The sequence below is a fragment of the Neofelis nebulosa genome, chromosome 1 (assembly GCF_028018385.1).
Source record: "Neofelis nebulosa isolate mNeoNeb1 chromosome 1, mNeoNeb1.pri, whole genome shotgun sequence".
Classification (NCBI taxonomy): domain Eukaryota; kingdom Metazoa; phylum Chordata; class Mammalia; order Carnivora; family Felidae; genus Neofelis; species Neofelis nebulosa.
The window spans coordinates 192,767,092-192,785,532 of record NC_080782.1 but is presented as its reverse complement, the minus strand read 5'-3'; the positions used below and the strand labels follow the sequence as shown (position 1 = coordinate 192,785,532).

Below are 18,441 nucleotides of genomic sequence, written 5' to 3'. Positions count from 1 at the left end.
CACATGCCACCTGTCACCTGAGAGCTGAATAAGAATCTGCACTGTGGGGCGCCTGGGTGGCGCAGTCGGTTAAGCGTTTGACTTCAGCCAGGTCACGATCTCACAGTCCGTGAGTTCGAGCCCCGCGTCAGGCTCTGGGCTGATGGCTCAGAGCCTGGAGCCTGTTTCCGATTCTGTGTCTCCCTCTCTCTCTGTCCCTCCCCCGTTCATGCTCTGTCTCTCTCTGTCCCAAAAATAAAATAAAAACGTTGAAAAAAAAAAAAAAAAGAATCTGCACTGTAACAAGATCTCCAGGTGAATCACCTACCAATTAAACTTAGAGATATGCCATTCTAGTGCAGTGGATCCCAAATTTGTCTGCATATGAGAATCATCTAGGAACCTTAAAACTTCCAAAATTTTGGGGGGACACAGGCATTGGTGGTTTAAAAAATTTTTTTTCAACGTTTTTTTTTTATTTTTGGGACAGAGAGAGACAGAGCATGAACGGGGGAGGGGCAGAGAGAGAGGGAGACACAGAATCGGAAACAGGCTACAGGCTCCGAGCCATCAGCCCAGAGCCTGACGCGGGGCTCGAACTCACGGACCGCGAGATCGTGACCTGGCTGAAGTCGGACGTTTAACCGACTGCGCCACCCAGGTGCCCCGCATTGGTGGTTTTAAAGCCTACCAGGTGACTCCAGGTACAGCCAAGTCTGGGAACCACTGGTCATTCTTGATAGAGCACTGGTTCTCAATCTTTGCTACACAGTGGAAGAACCTGTAAAGCATCAAAAAGCACTGACATCTGTTTCCACCCCCAGAAAGTCTGATGTAACTGGTCTGAGATGTGACCCAGGCACTGAGACTGTTTAAAGGCTTTCCAAGTGACTTTCATGTGCAGCAAAGTTTGAGAACCATGACCTACCTCCTGGCACAGAGGCTTCAAAATGGCAGCTGAATCTGTGCAGCTTTTGCTGGAAGAGGGTTTAAAGTCAGTGAACATTAATTAAAATGAACAGTTGGCCTCAACAGGTTTCAGCTAACTCACCGGTGTAATGGCAGCTTCAAGCTTGCTGGAGATCAGGTCTGCCAAATCTTGTAGGCCCCCATGGGCTCTTCTGGCACTTTCCTTTGGTACATTTCTCTTCTCTTCTGTTGGGCTCCCTTTCAAGTGATTAACAATGTACATCTGCTCAGCGTTAGGAGCAAATAGCTTCACCTTCAAAAATAGAAATAAAAACAAATGATGTCATTGCCTCTTTGAAAACAATCAAGCAAATCAATCTTAGAGCCTAAATAAACCAGGAAGGAAAGTCAGAAAACCACTAAGTAATTCCGTATGCCTTCAGGGCCAACACCAACTACAAATATCAGCCACAAGAAAGAAACTGCAGGGGACTTCTAGAGGGGAAAAAAAGAGCTATAAATTAGCTTCTAGAAAGAAAGTAGAACAGAAACAGGTTGCTTTCCAAATACATCTATCTATCTATCTACACACATACAGAAATGTGTGTGTGTGTGTGTGTATACAGTTTACCCTTGAACAATACAGGGGTTAGGGACACTGACCTCCTATGCAGTCAAAAATTCATCTATTGGGGCACTTGGATGGTTCATGCAGTTAAGCATCCGACTCCTGATTTCAGCTCAGGTCATGATTTCACAGTTCGTGGGACTGAGTTCCGCACCCAGCTCCGTACTGATGGCACAGAGCCTGCTTGGGATTCTCTTTCTCCCTCCCTGCACCTCCCCTGCTTACATATGTGCACTCTCTCTTAAAATAAATAAATAAACATTCTTAAAAATTTTGTGTATAGGGGCACCTGGGTGGCTCAGTCAATTGGGCTTCTGACTTCGGCTTGGGTCATGATCTCACAGTTTGTGAGTTCAAACCCCGCATCGGGCTCTGTGCTGACAGCTCAGAGCCTGGAGCCTGCTTTGGATTCTGTGTCTCCCTCTCTCTCTGCCCACCCCCCCACTTACACTCTGTCTCTCTGTCTCTCAAAAATAAACATTAAAAAAATTTTGTGTATAACTTCTGACTCCCCAAAAACTTAACTACTAATAGACTACTGTTGACCAAAAACCTTACTGATAACATAAACTGTCAATTAATACATATTTTGTATGTTATATATATTATATACTGCACTCTAACAATACAGTAAACTAGGAGAAAAGAAAATGTTAAGAACATCATAAGAGAAAATACATTGACAGTACTGTATTGTATTTATTTGAAAAAATTCTGCATATAAGTGGTCCCATGCAGTTCAAACCCATGTTGTTCAAGAGTACACAATTTTTAAAGAGATATAAGAGAGGTTCCAATTTTATAGATGGGAACATATAGGGCTCAAAACCATAGGAGGGTTGATTAAATTTAGCTTTAAAATCTTTCTAAAGCAGGGATTCTCAACCCTGGCTGCGTATTAGAATCACTTGGGCAACTTGAGGCCCAAACAGAACAGTTACATGGGAATTTCTGGGAATGAAGCACCGTCTTGGATGGTGGTATGTCTTAAAATCTCCTTAAAATCTTCCATCATTTGCAGGGTTAGCAATGACTGATCTAAAGCAAACAGAAAATAAAACTCACAAACTCAGGGCTCTGAGTTAAAATCTCAAGGGTTTAAATGCCAATAGCCCAAAGTAGACCATTTGGAAGCCCTTACTTGACCCACCTTCACACATCCAGCCCAACCAAGCTCTGGATTGACACCCCCAGTCTGCCATCAGAAACCGTTCCTCTTTCCCCAACTGTTGGATCCTGCATGGGCACTGATCTGGGGAGCCATGAGGATTTGGAAGCAAGGAAGGAAGCTCAGGGTGGGCACCAGTATACTAGGGGGCCTTGGTGTCCTACCTTCTTCACTGACTTCTACCCCACCTCAAAACTTGCAGGTGTACTTCTCCAGGAACTGGACAAGACTGGTCTGAGTCAAATGTCCCTTGGCTTTCTGAGAAGGCATCATTAAGACCTGAAAGCATATGGGTGCCTGGGTGGCTCAGTCAGTTGAGCATCCAACTCTTGATTTTGGCTCAGGTCATGATCCCAGAGTCGAGGGATTGAGCCCTGCATGAGCGTGGAGTCTGCTTAAGATTCTCTCTCTCTCCCTCTGCCCCTTCCTGTGCTTACACACTCTCACACTCTCTCTCAAATAAAAAAAAAAAGAAACTTTATTTAAAAAAAAGACTAGAAAGTGTATGACTATGTCTTAGCTTCCTGTTATTAAACTTTGTATTTGATTAAAATATATATTAATATTCTAAACATTCTCTCTTCCCTGTAGTTTTGGTTTTACAAAATTGAGCAATATCTCCTGTCTGTGGGACAGATCTCTCTATGGGAGAGATTCTAAGCACAGATACAACCCATTATTAGTAAAAAGAGAAGAAGAAAAAAAACCCTTAAAACATTCTGAAGGTCAAGAAAGATGCAAAAAAAAATGTGGATGGCTTTTTAAACCAATAATTCTGGAAAACAGACTGGCTTGCAGTTGCTTTGTGAAATTAATCAGATCCACCTGCCTAAGGTGGAAGTGAAGATGAAAACTTAAATTTCACCTAACTCTACCCTGCCCCAGAATTCTATAACTCTATTTTTTCCTTTAAGAAGATGCCATACAGTTCCGCTGGTGTGCAACAGTTCAATGGTTGATAAACATGATTTTATCAGACTACAGTAATGTTCTGAGTGTTCTTAAGCTAACTGAGCAAGGACCCAGAGGAAAAAATTGGATTAAAATTCAACCTATTTTTTGATGAAATCTTCAAAGTTTAAAAATCATGAACTGCACAATCAGGGATCAGGCAACAATAGTCTACAAGCATCTTTAGCCTGGGGTGCTGGGGTCATAGCCAAAAGGAACAGAAGGCAGAACCACACCACAGCAGATGGGAGCTAGTGAGAGGCTGATTTAGGGCTAATTTGAGGAACTGCTTTCTTGCCATTAGAGCTCCCTGGTCACGGAATGAAGAGACTGCAGTCCCAAGAGAGGAGATCCCCACCACTGACCATGGTCAACTTGAAGCTTGTTTCTGCAGCTCTGGGAAGTCTTGAGTAGGATGGGAAGCTCCACTGTGGCCCTCTAGTGTGTGTTCCATTACTTGTAAATTGTTACTCTGGAGAGATGTCTCAGTTTTAAGCCATGTTCAAGTACATGCCCAGTGGGAATGCCCTGGTGCCCTTCAAATTGGAATTTCAGCTGTTATAGCTAGGATATGTCCCCACGCCCTCACTTTTTGTGGGTCTTTGGAGAGGCTTAGTTTAGGCTAGGTGATTTTGAACTGGGCCATGGTATACGGAGGACAGCTAGGATTGGAGCCACCTAAACACTTAGATAAATGGGTGTTAAAATGGTGCCCTGTTTGAATTTCCACAGAATTCCTCAACCCAGTGCAGCAAGTGGTCAAAGGTGGGGGGGGGGGATGGGGTACAAGGGTGCGGGGAGGGTTAGGGGAGAACTAATTCCCATCAGCCCTCAGAAAACCTTGTATGCTTAGGGAAGCACCCCATGCTCCTGCCATCCCCAGCAAGGGTCATTGGTGGTCACCTATGGCCACTGCAGCCACCTCACTTATTCCATTATGCTTACAAATACCATGAGGGTTCACTCATGTTGTGGGTGAAGTGAAGGCATGCTGCTCTCTTGTAAAAAAAAAAAAAGAAAAACGTGACTATAAGTTATTACACTTTTAATGCACTACTTACAGACATAAGTCAGTATCTTTGTATAAATGTATGACAGGCCACAAATATCTCACCAGAAACAAGGCAGTTGATCCCATTGTCTTCAAGTGGATGAAAGGTCAAAGAAAGGGTAATGCAGAATCTTCTCCTCTGTTCACGTGGTAGAGCCCAACAAGGAAGACCATCTGGGGATAAGGGGCCGAGGGCATTACCGAGCATTTAGGGGTACCTGGGTGGCTCAGTTGGTTAAGCATCTGACTCTTGATTTCGGCTCAGGTCATGATTTCCCGGTTTGTGAGAGGAAGTCCTGCACTGGGCTCTGTGCTGACAGCGTGGAGCCTGCTTGGAATTCTCTTACCTCTCTTTGCCCCTCTCCTGCTTGCACATGCTCTCTCTCTCAAAATAAATAAATTAAAGCATTTAGAGTAGTATTATGGGCTGTATATAGTAAGTGCTGGCCATTGTTCTCACTGGCTTAAGACGGGGGGGGGGGGGGGGGGACCAGTCATTCCTCCATTATTGTCTTCCTCACTGCACCACCACCTCCAAATAATGATTCTTATATTCAAATGTTTGTTGTCACCTAGTCTGGGCCCTGTGTGGCAGCGTAAGAGTTCCGTGCTAGAGAAGCCAAAGGAAGAGCCCAAAGTTGGATTGGTTTCTTGGTTTGGTTTGGTTTGGCTGGTTGTTACTGCGCAGAGGTCAGAAAACAGCTCCAAACACGCGGTGATCTCTACACAGACGCGGGGCCAGAAGAACAAGGCATTATGAGTCAGTTTCAGAAAAAGGAGGCCCCACGGCGCGGATGGAGTGCGCCAGGGCGCCGGGCCCCAGCGCCGCGGCACGGTCTGCCGAAGGCAGGGGAAATGGCTGCACTGCGGGGCTCCAGTGTCTCACCCCCAGGCAGGCGCCCCGCGCCCCAGTCTCCGGTCAGGGAGAGGGCGGGACCCGGCCGACCAAAGTGGCCCAGTCCAGGGGTCACACGGCTCGCGGGGGGCGGGGTTCCGCGCGCATGCTCAGCTCGCGGGCCCTTCGCGTCGCCGGGCTCGGGAGGCGCCGGAAGCACCGGGAGCCGCCACATGGCGCAGGCGGGGAGCGCTGGCCGGGGGGCCGCGGGGCAGAAGCCCGCGGGCGCGGCCCCGGGGTGCGCGCTTTGGCGCTGGGCCCTGGGGCTGCTGTGGCTGGCGTTGGCCGCGGCGGACTCCTCCCGGCGCCAGTGGCCCGTGCCTTACAAGTGAGTGCGCGCGGCGCGCGGGCGTGGCGGGACGGACGCGCGCACTGGCGGGGCGGGGTGCCGGGGTCGGGAGGCGGAGGCGGCGCTCGCGGCGCGGTGGAGGACCCAGTTGAGAGCTCTGGGCTCTCAGCTGTTCGCTGCGCGTCGCCCAGGCCCTTTCTTCCTCTTGGGACACTTGAACTGCTTTCTAGGTGGCTTAGGCTCAGGACAGGCCGGAGTCATGGAAGAAACGGGAGTAATGTAATTTTATTTGAGTGACTTCTAGATGCAAGTAATCAACTCTTTGAGTGGTTTGAGGAAACTTTGAATATCGTGCTTATTACTTGACGTCATGCATGTCATTAGTTATCACGAGTACGTACCCATTGGCACAATATACAACATGACCTACCTACTGGTCTTGGTTCTCTGGGAATTTCCATTTTTAGCCGTAAAAGTCACGCGTCCTGGGAATTCCCCGCTCCCTTTGTCCGGGGCTCACCGGAAGGGTTGGTGACCTCGTGTGTCCCCCGTTTTCAGTCTGGGTGTAGGATGTGGTCTTAAGACGAGGACAGAGACTGCACATCTGTGGAGCTGATTGGAGCCTTTGACCTAGAAGAGTATCTACGCGGCCTTAGATGTTCAGGTGGCTAAACAGAAAGAAAACACGCTGCTAACATCAAGCAGGCGAAAGGCCAACAGATTTTGAAAACACGGCTATTTCGGATAACAAAATAGTGAGCGGGGAGGCAGGATAACCTAGTGGTCAGGAATGAGTACTGGGTTCCAGTCAAATCAGGCACCACCAGCACTAGCTTTTGAAATTGGCAACGTGATTCAGTGTCTCTGTGCCCATGTCACCTGCCCTAGAAAGTAGGAATGGATGGGGCGCCTTGATGGCTCAGTCCTCAGGCGTCCGATTTTGGTTCAGGCCATGATCTCAGGGTCTGTGAGTTCAAGGCCTGCGCGTGGGGACTCTGTGCTGACAGCCTGGAGCCTGCTTCAGATTCTGTGTCTCCCTCTCTCTCTGCCCCTCCGTGGCTCACACTCTGTCTCTCTCTCCTTAAAAAATAAATAAACATTAAAATATATATATATTTTTTTAAAGAAAGTAGGAATGGTAACAGCATTTCCCCCAGGCTTGTTAGAGGATTAAATCTAATAAATGTCAGCTATTGTCAAGCGTGGATAGGAGTGTATTCTGTTCACTGGAATGGTTTGCACCACTTCCTTGTTTTGCTTGATATATATGAAAAGAGAAGTTTGGGTTTTCTTGAAAAGAAAAAGTTAATAAAACGTTCATAAGAAGTAAAATTAAATGTTCAGTAAAATAAGGAAGAGATTGTAAATGCAAAACTACTTGATTTATAGTTAGGGCAAGGTATTGACGATACCTTAGGGTTTCTATAAAAGTTTCAAGTATTAAGTACCTGTCCCCATTTAGTCTTCTCAACTGAATATAATAAAATTTAACTTTATTAAGTTATGCTTTTGAAATTACCTTTGACCTAAAAGATTTTGCTTCAAGCAAGTGAAAACTAAATAGTTACGTGTTTAAACAACCCGTTGAGCATCTATAAAAACAAGGAAGTATGTGTAAGTTTCATAAACATTGGGGAGCTGTTAATACTCTTGGCTAACATCAAGATACTAACTTCTTAAAATAGAATTTTTTGTTGATGTGTTAAGATTGTAAAAAAATAGATCTGCCTAAAATTTTAGAGATCCATGGTGCCTAGAAGATAGATAGAAGCAGTGTCTTTCTTTCTTCCATCTTTCTCTTGCCAAATATGGAAGGTGACCAGTAAGTGTCTGTTGAGCCGACTTCAGCAGTAGTCCCTCCTCTCGTCTTACTGCCATGGCTCTCTCTGGGGGCCTTCTCTTCTTGTTACATTATTGCTATAACCTCCTGATTGACCTCTGCCTTAATTTCGCTTCTCTCACAGCTCTCCTGTAACTCATACAAATAAGGTTTGTTTCATAGCAAATTCGGTCATATCAGGTCTGCTACTTAAAATCCTTTAAGCTCACTCTTGGGCTCAGCCCTCACCGGCTGTAGGAGTCCTGTGGTGCGGTTCACACTGCATCAGTGCAAAATGACAGTCCCTGCCTGTCTCTCCTACCTTGAAGCGTGAATTCCAGCATTATTTACCTACTGTCTTATAAGCCTTAATATTGTCCCTTTTATGTCCTAACCATCGAAAGTATTTTAAAAGCCTAAGCCAGATCTTCATCCCTTTCTTTGCTCTTCTCACCCCCACCCATTCCACATCAGGTAAAAGTGATTTCTCTCTTTTTTGTGCCCATAGGACTTTGTATATTTCTTTAGCACTCACCACACTGCGCCATACTACTTATTTAATGTCTTCCCAGTCCCCACCTAAATGTCCTTGAGGAAGGGAACATCATTTTAATTTTGTTTCCCTCCTTCCTAGTATAGTGTCCTACATATAGTAGATCCTTAGTAAATATCTATTGATCGCTGGCTATTTTTTTTTAATTTTAATTTTTTTTAACGTTCATTCATTTTTGAGAGACAGAGAGAGCAGGGGAGGGGCAGAGAAAGAGAGGGAGACACAGAATCTGAATCAGGCTCCAGGCTTCAAGCTGTCAACACAGACACAGGGCTCAAACCCACAAACCGCAAGATCATGACCTGAGCCAAAGTTGGACACTTAACCAACTGAGCCACCCAGGTGCCCCAATTTTTTTTTTTTATTTTAAACTCTAATTGGCTTTATTAAATGATTCACGAATTGGGCAGCATTCCATCTAGCAAATAGAGGGACACTCCTGTCGGTTAATTTTTTTTTATGTTTATTTATTTTGAGGGAAAGAGAGAATCCCAAGAAGGCTCTGCACTCTCAATGCAGAGTCAGACATGGGGCTTAAACCCAGGAACTATGAGATCATACCTGAGCTGAAATCAAGAATCAGACACTTGGGGCGCCTGGGTGGCTCAGTCAGCTAAGCATTCGACTTCAGCTCAGGTCATGATCTCATGGTTTGTGAGTTCGAACCCCACTTCAGGCTCTGTGCTCATAGCACTGTGCTGATAGCACTGAGCCTGGAACCCACATCAAGTTCTGTGTCTCCCTCTCTCTGCCCCTCCCCTTTTCGTTCTCTCTCTCTCTCTCTCTCTCTCAAATATAAATAAACATTAAAAAAAAAAAAAAGAATCAGACACTTAACTGAGCCACCCAGGCACCCCCTGTTGGTTAATTCTTAAGAAAATAGAAAATATAGTGGGGCGCCTGGGTGGTGGCTCAATCGCGTAAGCATCTGACTTCAGCTCAAGTCATGATATCACAGGTGATGAGTTCGAGCCCCATGTTGGGCTCTGTGCTGACAGCTCAGAGCCTGGAGCTTGCTTCAGATTCTGTGTCTCCCTGTCTCTCTGCCCCTCCCCTGCTCGTGCTTCTGTCTCTCTCTGTCTTAAAAATAAATAAACATTAATAAACATTAAAAAAATAAAATAGAAAATATATTCTATTTAATCATAATTATTTTGAAATAATCTTAACATTTGGATTGTTTGCGAAATTAAATGTCATTTGAAAAATATTCCTTTATTCAGTGAATATTTGTTTGTCTATAAATAATTCTAGATATCTTAGAATTCTTAGACATTCTAAGATATGGCCCCTGTGTTCAAAATTCTCACAATGAGAGCAGATAACAGGGAAGCATGCCTTTATCAAAGTGCTTGTAATATATCATTTGCTATTAAAGACTTCGTTGGAGTTGTTGACAGAATAACAAAATGTTTAAACACTATAACCTTTGAATGTTTTCTCTGAAAGTGTTATTGATGGTGGTACTAAAATCTGGATTCTAAAATGTGCAAGAAGAACCAAATTCCTGTTGGAATCTAAGTTTGTGGTTTCTTTTTTCTTTATTAGACGCTTTTCCTTCCGCCCAGAACCAGATCCTTATTGTCAAGCTAAATACACTTTCTGTCCAACCGGCTCACCTATCCCAATTATGAAAGATGATGATGTCATTGAAGTCTTTCGGTTACAAGCCCCAGTATGGGAATTTAAATATGGGAATCTCCTGGGACACCTGGTAAGGCTGCATCTTGATCTTGTAACTTTGGTTAATTAAATTATTTATTAAGTGGATTTGAGGGAATAATCGCTGTTCAAAGGGCTGATTTTAGATCATGTATAATTGCTGTTCCTCTTGGTGTATTTAAAATGAGTAGTCAAAAAATATTATCATGTTTTGTGATTCTGACAGTAACAAATGCAGTTGCTTTAATCTCTTTTTAATAATCGGAATCCATACCCAACTCCTGTACCTAGCTCCTGGAAAGTAAGAAAGGAGGAGGCCCAGCGGAACGGGCAAGGCAGGCAGGAGACGCTTCATTTCCAGTTCCTGCTATACACATTTTCCTAGCTTAGCTCACCAGTTGAGCCTCTGTCACCCTGTGAAGGGTGTAGACTTCCTGAGCCTGTGGCTCAGGAAATGGAGCTTCTCCAACCCATTTTAAAGTGGAAAGAAATTAAGAGTGTGTCCATATAGCATATCTGAGATAAGCAGCAATGGTCAAAACCAGAGTGGAAGAGGGCCTGGAATTGGAGGAGCCACAGAGTGGACACAAGAATAGCAACATGGAAGAGGAACAGCTGAGTCGTTCTACTTGATATACAGTTGTGACATATTACTTTTTCTCCCATCTGGCTCCTGGACCAGTGGTTACTTCACAGATGCTTTCATACACGTATGGTCTTTACACAGAAAATTATGCATGATGCCATTGGATTCAAGAGTACTTTAACTGGCCAGAACTACACAATGGAATGGTACGAACTTTTCCAACTTGGAAATTGCACATTTCCCCATCTCCGACCTGAAATGAATGCCCCTTTCTGGTGTAATCAAGGAGCTGCATGCTTTTTTGAAGGAATTGATGATATTCACTGGAAGGAAAATGGGACATTAGTTCAAGTAGCAACTATACCAGGTAAGTTTCAAAAATATGGCATTTGTTTGATGATTACATCGATATCCAAATGAAAAAAATTGCTTTCCTTGAGGCATTTCAGTCATGTTCTACTCTTTAGAGGTCAGTTTACAAAATGTACTTCTGGAGGCAGTAAGGTTTGATCCAAACTATTACTCATGCAAAACGTTACCTTTAGTTTTCTTTTTTTAATGTTTATTTATTTTTGAGAGAGAGAGAGAGAGAGAGCGTGAGAAGGGGAGGGGCAGAGAGGGAGGGAGATACAGAATCTGAAGCAGGCTCCAGGCTCTGAACTGTCAACAGAGCCCGATGTGGGGCTTGAACTCACAGACTGCAAGATCATGATCTGAGCCGAAGTCAGATGCTCAACTGACTGGCCACCCAGGCTCCCTGCAAAACGTCACCTTTAGGTGATGAGTAGTGTATCTCCTCTATTCCATAGTGAAAAATGAAATGGTAAAATGTTTTCTGCAATTGAATTGGACTTTCTAAATAAACATGTGGAAGAAAATCCACAAAATGCCTGTGAAAATATTTGATCAAAGGACCTGTTAAATGTATCTGGAAAAAGACTTTGAATGATGACAAAATGTTTTTATGTCAAGAAATAATAACAGCTACCACTCATGGGGACTTACTCTGGGTCCAGCAGTGTTCCGAGTGCTTTACCTATATCATGTCATTTATCATCACAACAACCCCCTGAGATAGTTACTGTTATTTTCCTCATTTTACAGATGGCCAAAGTGAGGCACAAAGTGGTTAAAATCACACAACCAAGAAGTAGGTGGGACCCTAACTCTGGCAGTGAAGCTTTATTGGCCATTTTCTTAACTACTTCTCTACATTGCTTCCCAAAACACATACAATCTTAGCATTTGAGGCTCCTTGAGCAATCAAAATACTTTATCTTTGAGATTTTCTGTTCTTTTGGATGTATTGGAAAGTTGCTGAAACACTTAGAATTTTGCTGCATGTGTTGCATTGTTGGTTAATGCTGAAGAAAGGAGTTCAGAACTTTTATCAGAAACTGGTATGTGACCTTGGGTCATTTTTTACTTTGACTCATTACGTCATGTGTAGAACGGGGATGAGACTGCCATTGCATTCTGGAGGTAAGGAGCTTGCCCATATGATTTAGAAAGCTCTGCATTGTAATTGTTGTTCTCCAAGAAAGTGGAAATATCTGAAATGAAAGCACTGTTTGTGATAAGAATTATTCAGTGAGTCATAGACCTTGAGGAAGTTATCAAGCTTTCCACTTGGATAGCCCTTTACAAAGCATTTTGGAGCATGTTATCTCACAGCTCAGTGGGGAGGAGAAAACATTCTTCTTCCTTTTAAAAATAAGGATTTGAGGGTCAGCCAGGTAGCATGACTTGCCAGTCACAGATCTGGATGTAGAACCAGGAATAGCATTGTGTCTTAAATGTAATCTGGGGATCTTTTAACTCTACACCATGCTGTTTTCTAATCTTCCTTCCTTCTTTCTAATTAATATGCCCCAAACCATCCCAAGCAGTATCAAAGCCCGTTTCTCTTTTAACAGTGCTCAGTGTGATACTTTTTTTTTTCATCCCAGGCCAGTTCACATTGCTCTTTTCTCCTTGTCCACCTATTTCATTATCTGAAAACTCTTCCTTCTGACATCAGTATATGATATGAACAAGTGATCACTATTTCATGTAAAATAGTACTAATATGCTAGTACTTAAATCTTTCAAGTTTTCCGTCTGCTTTGTGATTAATCCTGTTCATTGACATTTTCTCATGTTACAGAATAGTGTTTTGAAGTATTCTCTCTTAATTACAGCAGTAACTTTTTAAGGTTGAAGAACTCTAAGAACAGTATCCCCAGTTCTAAGAAAACAAGCTTTAAGGGCGCCTGGGTGGCTCCATCTGTTAAGCGACTGACTTCAGCTCAGGTCACGATCTTGTGGTTCGAGCCCCACATCGGGCTCTGTGCTGACAGCTCAGATCCTGGAGCCTGCTTTGGGTTCTGGTCTCCCTCTCTCCCTCTTTCTCTGCCCCTCAACTGCTCATGCTGTCTCTTTTTCTCAAAAATAAATAAACAGGGGCGCCTGGGTGGCGCAGTCGGTTAAGCGTCCGACTTCAGCCAGTTCACGATCTCGCGGTCCGTGAGTTCGAGCCCCGCGTCAGGCTCTGGGCTGATGGCTCGGAGCCTGGAGCCTGTTTCCGATTCTGTGTCTCCCTCTCTCTCTGCCCCTCCCCCATTCATGCTCTGTCTCTCTCTGTCCCAAAAATAAATAAAAAACGTTGAAAAAAAAAAAATTAAAAAAAAAAATAAATAAATAAACAACAACAACAAAAAGAAAACAAGCTTTATATTATTCCACAGTTTTAATTCTAAAAAATTGATAAAGGCAGCCGCTGTATTCATTTTATAGGACATGAAATATTGATTTCATGGACTCAAGTTGGAGCACTTAAGAAAGGTTCACATATATGGTGACAAATTGAAATGCTGTAGTGAAGCTCTATTAGGCACTGTAAATGCCCAGATGAGGTTGTAACCATGCAAAGTATGGTGTTTTGTTAACATTTGGAGAGATTCCTTTGGTGGGGTACAAGGTCGTAGGAGAGTGTGAGCTGTTCCGGAGTCTGTAATAGGCCACGAATGTGGCCGAAAACATTTCCAGTTTAGTTGATTCATTGGGAGAATTTGTATGGTTAGTAGGAAGGTTGTGAGCAGAATCCGAACAGTTACAAGTACAAAAAGAAAAAGGAAATACCAGATATTCAGGGTGGACAGGGTATGGTACTTTCTCTTGTAACATTAGTAGGCCAGCCTTCTAAAGTAGCTGTTCCTCCGGCTGCCATTCGTACTGTACACACGCAATGCTTTGTGACAGAAAAGCTCTGCATTTCACCCTCCTCCATTCTTACACTGCCTTTGCCCCACTCACTTTTCCCTCTATCCACAATTTTTCCTTGTTTTCTTTACCTTTGAATCCAAGATTTGTTGGGTGGGGTAAAGAAGGCTTCTGCATGTGTATGATTTTGCTTTTATTTATAGCTTAAATGATTACAGAATTGGTATGTAAGACTTGATACCCCTATTATATCTAAGGTTTACAATTCAGAAATACCTTGTGCTTTGAAAAATGGAATGAAAATTGGCTAAGCTTGGATTCCTATTGTGAGTACAGGTTTGGAACTGATATTACAAATAATTTAATAATTTAATATTATTTATTCATGACCTTAATCAGGTTAGAACATTTGACATAAGACTAATGATTGGCTTTGATGTTCACATAGGAAATTTTTTTTTTTTTTTTAACTAGGAAACACATTTAACAAGATGGCAAAGTGGGTAAAATGGGACAATGAAACAGGGATTTATTATGAGACATGGACCGTCCAGGCCAGCCCAGAAAAGGGGGCGGAGACATGGTTTGAATCCTACGACTGTTCCAAATTTGTGTTAAGGACGTATAACAAGTTGGCTGAACTTGGAGCAGAGTTCAAGAAGATAGAAACCAACTACACAAGAATATTTCTTTACAGTGGAGAGCCTACTTATTTGGGAAATGAAACGTCTATTTTTGGGCCAACAGGAAATCAGACTCTTGCTTTAGCCGTAAAAAGGTTTTATTACCCCTTCAAACCACATTCAGCAACTAAAGAATTTCTGCTCAGTCTCTTGCAAATTTTTGATGCAGTGATTATACACAGACAGTTCTATTTGTTTTATAATTTTGAATATTGGTTTTTACCTATGAAATTCCCTTTTATTAAAATAACATATGAAGAAATCCCTTTACCTAACAGAAACAACACACGCTCTGGTTTATAAAATTTTAATTCTTCTGCTTTTTTTTTTTTCCTCCTGTCACCAGCATATATGTTTTTCAGGTAGTGGTTTTACATTCATGGATTTTCTTAGGCCCTTCTTCCTTGGAGCAGAAAGGTAGAATGTACTTGGGCAGAACTGCAGCGTATCATCTCAGGACCTTTTTTGGAGAGGAGCAGAAACTCATTGCATTAGCCTAAGTGAGCCCATTAGGTGATCTTGATTTCAAACTCCAAGCCTTTGTTAAAATGAATTACAGTTCATATCAGATACATAAGATCTTTGAACCCCATATTTTTTAATTGTGGATATGGTGTGCCCAGATTTAAAAATACCCTCAGTGACATTTTCATGGTGGGGGCTACTTTTCTCTGGTACAGTGACACTTTTTCATTTAAGTACTTTTTGATGGTTTAGACTGACTTTGCAACTTTTGTAACTTTGGGGACCAGGTCTAGTAGTTTGATTTTGTTCTTTTACTTAAAGACTAATTTGGATACCATGGCTGGAGTGGTTTTGCTTCCAGATGTGGTAAAAAGTGTTAAAGAGCACAAGTTCCTAGCTAGCATTTTAGAACTAGCCAGTAACTGGCATTTTGTGATATAGGCAGCTTAGCATTTCTGAACCTTAGTATCCTTATCTCTAAGAGGAGTCATCTGTCAGGATTGTTGTAAAAATTGAAGCCATGTATGTTTGGCATAGGAAAGTTACAGAAAATGGTAGCTACAATGATGAATCCAAGAACAAACTGCCGTCCTTGATCTGGCTTAATGTAGTTTACATGCCAACCTTTCCTGGGTTTTATAGTAATAATCTAAACTTTGAGCTGACAGCTTTAATGCTTCTGCAGTTGTTTAAGCACATTGGGACATGGAAGTATCTGACCGCAGACACATCTGGGTGAATAGGCACCATATGACTCCTTTACTGTTTCATGTAGTCCTTCCACCCTAGTAGAGGTGCCAGCTCAGTAGGAGGGTACACTTCTCAGGGGACAGGTCTTTGTCAAGGGTCTCCAAGTAGCTGTGCTTCCATTTAGGGCCATCAAACAAGGTTTCAGGGTCCTTTAAATGCCTAATGACCAACTGAACACGGTCTATTCATGGAAAAAAGGCGAGTCAGTAAGATGATGAAGCAGAGACCATCTGTTTAATATGTAAACTATGTTGTTCAGTTTCTACCAACATTTGAGTGTCTCCTGAGGGGTTAGTACATTGAGTTCTCCTACAAAGCCTAAACACAGGTATTATTTACCTGATCAAATGAGTAAATTGGGGCTTAGAAAGTCTAAATGACCTTTCCAGGGCTACCCTGCTATTGGTAATGGAGCCACATCTTGAACCAGTTCTGACTGGATGGGATACACGATCAAGCAAGGTTTCATTGTCTGAGTGTAGTCCTCAGACCCATGCCTGTACCATAAGTTACTAACACCACAGGTTACTGGTCAAGCACAGATACTGGTGGGAAACTTCTTTTAAAGTAATTTTGTTTTTGTTGAATCTAATAAAAAAATGGGGCTTGTATTTTTGTATGTGTTTTTATTTCATTTGTCAAGGACTTCACTTTTATTGTCTTTTTCAAAACTATAGGCACTGCAACAGTCTGAAAATAAAAACCCAGCCCTTTACCACAGATAGCTTGAGAAGCACTGGATTATCCTGCCTACTGCGCAGAGGCAAAGCCAGGCTGAAATACATAAGGAGAACTTTACTTCACTGCCTCCCATTTAGCCTTTGTATTCCTGTCAATAGTGTAAACACTAATTATTTTGCCTCTTTAACTTGCTGGTTGTCTTCTGAATGTCACAAACTTGGATCTTTGCGTTATCACCACCTAGTGGCTAAAATCAGGCAATGCCAACTTCTCCTGGATTCTTAAAACTGATCTGGGAAAACAGAATTTTGGGTTTTCTAGAACTGCGTTGGGGTAACATGCAAGAACTCTTGTGCCACATCTGTGTTAACTGTAAAGCACAGAATCTGGTTCTGTAGCAAAGACAAATGAGGACACCTGGATGTGGAGCCTGAATTTTAAAGCAAGATTCTAAACAGTTAACATTTAAAAAGTAGTAAAGATTTTTCAGTTCCTATGAATATTAACAAATGAAGAAATTTTGTGAAAGTAATAGACTCAGGTGACTATAAAACAGAACAAAATTCATATTGAGTACTTAAGAGTTTATCAGACTTGTCAACTGTACTTAAAAGGTGAAGTAGGGCTTTTGGAGTAGAGATGATTCAAGAACATGCTTTCAAAATGGTAATTGAGAAGCCAAAATATGGCCAGGCAGGAATTTGCCAATTCTACCGTATAACTTAAATGTGATTTATATTTTTCTGTTATAAATGTATAAAATTTACTCTCTAAGAAACCATTGTGTTGGAAGTTTGAATTAGGGCTTTATTTTTTTTTTCAAAATTTTTTAACATTTATTTATTTTTGAGATAGAGACAGAGCATGAACAGGGGAGGGTCAGAGAGAGAGGGAGACCCAGAATCTGAAACAGGCTCCAGGCTCTGAGCTGTCAGCACAGAGCCCAACACGGGGCTCGAACCCACGGACCACGAGATCACGAACTGAGCTGAAGTCAGAGGCTTAACCAACTGAGCCACCCAGGCGCCCCTTGAATCAGGGCTTTAAATATGTCCTCACTTACTAATTCTGGCTAGGATTAAGTAGACCCATAAAGTGTCATCAAATATATTTTAATATCCACATACAGGAAAATGGTCCAAAGGTTAAAACTACTAAACATTAAGTATTTGTAACTTTCAATATTGGCTCCTTTGAAATCAGAAAAAAAAAAAAAGTCTTAGTAAACTTCAGTTTTATAATCTGAGACTTCAGTTCCTTTAAGATGACTATTTTTTTTAAATAACTTGTTGGTATGTTATACAAAGAACAGTGTTCCAAAACAACCACACATCTTTTCCCCTGTTCAGAGTCAAAGGCAAATGGGCTGGCCAAAGTTTGTTTCCAGCATCTGCCTATTTACCCTCCATTGTCCAAATCGTTTCCTGTGCTCTCAAACTTTCCTAGCTACATTTTCTTTCCCCTACTTAAAACAAGATAGGCTATTACCCTTATATTCTTTTACTTGACTGATTATTCTAAGGATAAGCTTTTAGTTCACTTTTGGAGTAAAGGGCTTTGTGTCCATTTTATATGCCCTAAGATATGTCCGTATGTTTAAAGTAAAGTTGGGTGTCAGGAAGCAGGTAAGGTTTTTCTGGCTGCTTGATAACTTTAAAACCACAGATAAACTGAAGCTGGAGTCTGCAAAGATTGTTCCCAGCTACGTATGGGATAGGGGTGACTTACAGCTTCTTACAAGACCTAGGTCACAGGGCACCTGGGTGGCTCAGTTGGTTGGATGTCCAACTTCCGCTCAGGTCATGATCTCACCCTTCATGGGTTCGAGCCCCACTCCGGGCTCTGTGCTGACAGCTCAGAGCCTGGAACCTGCCTCAGATTCTGTGTCTCCCTCTCTTTCTGCCCCTCCCCGCTCGTACTCTGTGCCTCTCCCTCTCTCAAAAATAAATAAAAACGTTAACCAAAAAAAAAAAAAAAAGACCTAGTTCAGGCCTAAGCCTTGTTCACATCAACCCCTCCCATCTATCCTAAGCTTTTCCATAAATATAAAAAGTTATTTTTGAATGCAATAAATTGATTAATCTTTAGTCATGCCTTTTTTTTTTCCTGACAGTATTGTTAAAATAGCCCAGATTACCAAGAGAAATTGAAGTTATCTTCTGGAAGCTGTT

General features: G+C 42.3%; 1 protein-coding gene and 1 long non-coding RNA gene across 4 annotated transcripts in view; one reads left to right on the top strand and one right to left on the bottom strand.

Moving 5' to 3' along the window:
- The window catches only part of LOC131484354 (uncharacterized), a 44,087-nt gene extending 38,380 nt beyond the window's left edge, over positions 1-5,707 (bottom strand). Inside the window, exons 1-2 of the long non-coding RNA XR_009248183.1 lie at positions 4,750-5,707; positions 1,031-1,201 (exon numbers count right to left, since the gene is read on the bottom strand). This is a non-coding gene — a long non-coding RNA (uncharacterized LOC131484354). The remainder of the gene's footprint in view (positions 1-1,030; positions 1,202-4,749) is intronic.
- Positions 5,698-18,441, top strand: part of CLN5 (CLN5 intracellular trafficking protein) — a 46,789-nt gene continuing 34,045 nt past the window's right edge. For 2 of the 3 annotated variants that reach the window (XM_058682526.1, XM_058682522.1), the window contains exons 1-3: positions 5,698-5,909; positions 9,791-9,956; positions 10,632-10,857. In XM_058682526.1, coding sequence (XP_058538509.1) covers positions 5,755-5,909; positions 9,791-9,956; positions 10,632-10,857 — 547 coding nt within the window. In that variant the 5' untranslated portion in view covers positions 5,698-5,754. Of the gene's footprint in view, positions 5,910-9,790; positions 9,957-10,631; positions 10,858-14,165; positions 16,201-18,441 lie in introns of those variants that run through there. The other variant, XM_058682513.1, reaches the window with a different exon arrangement.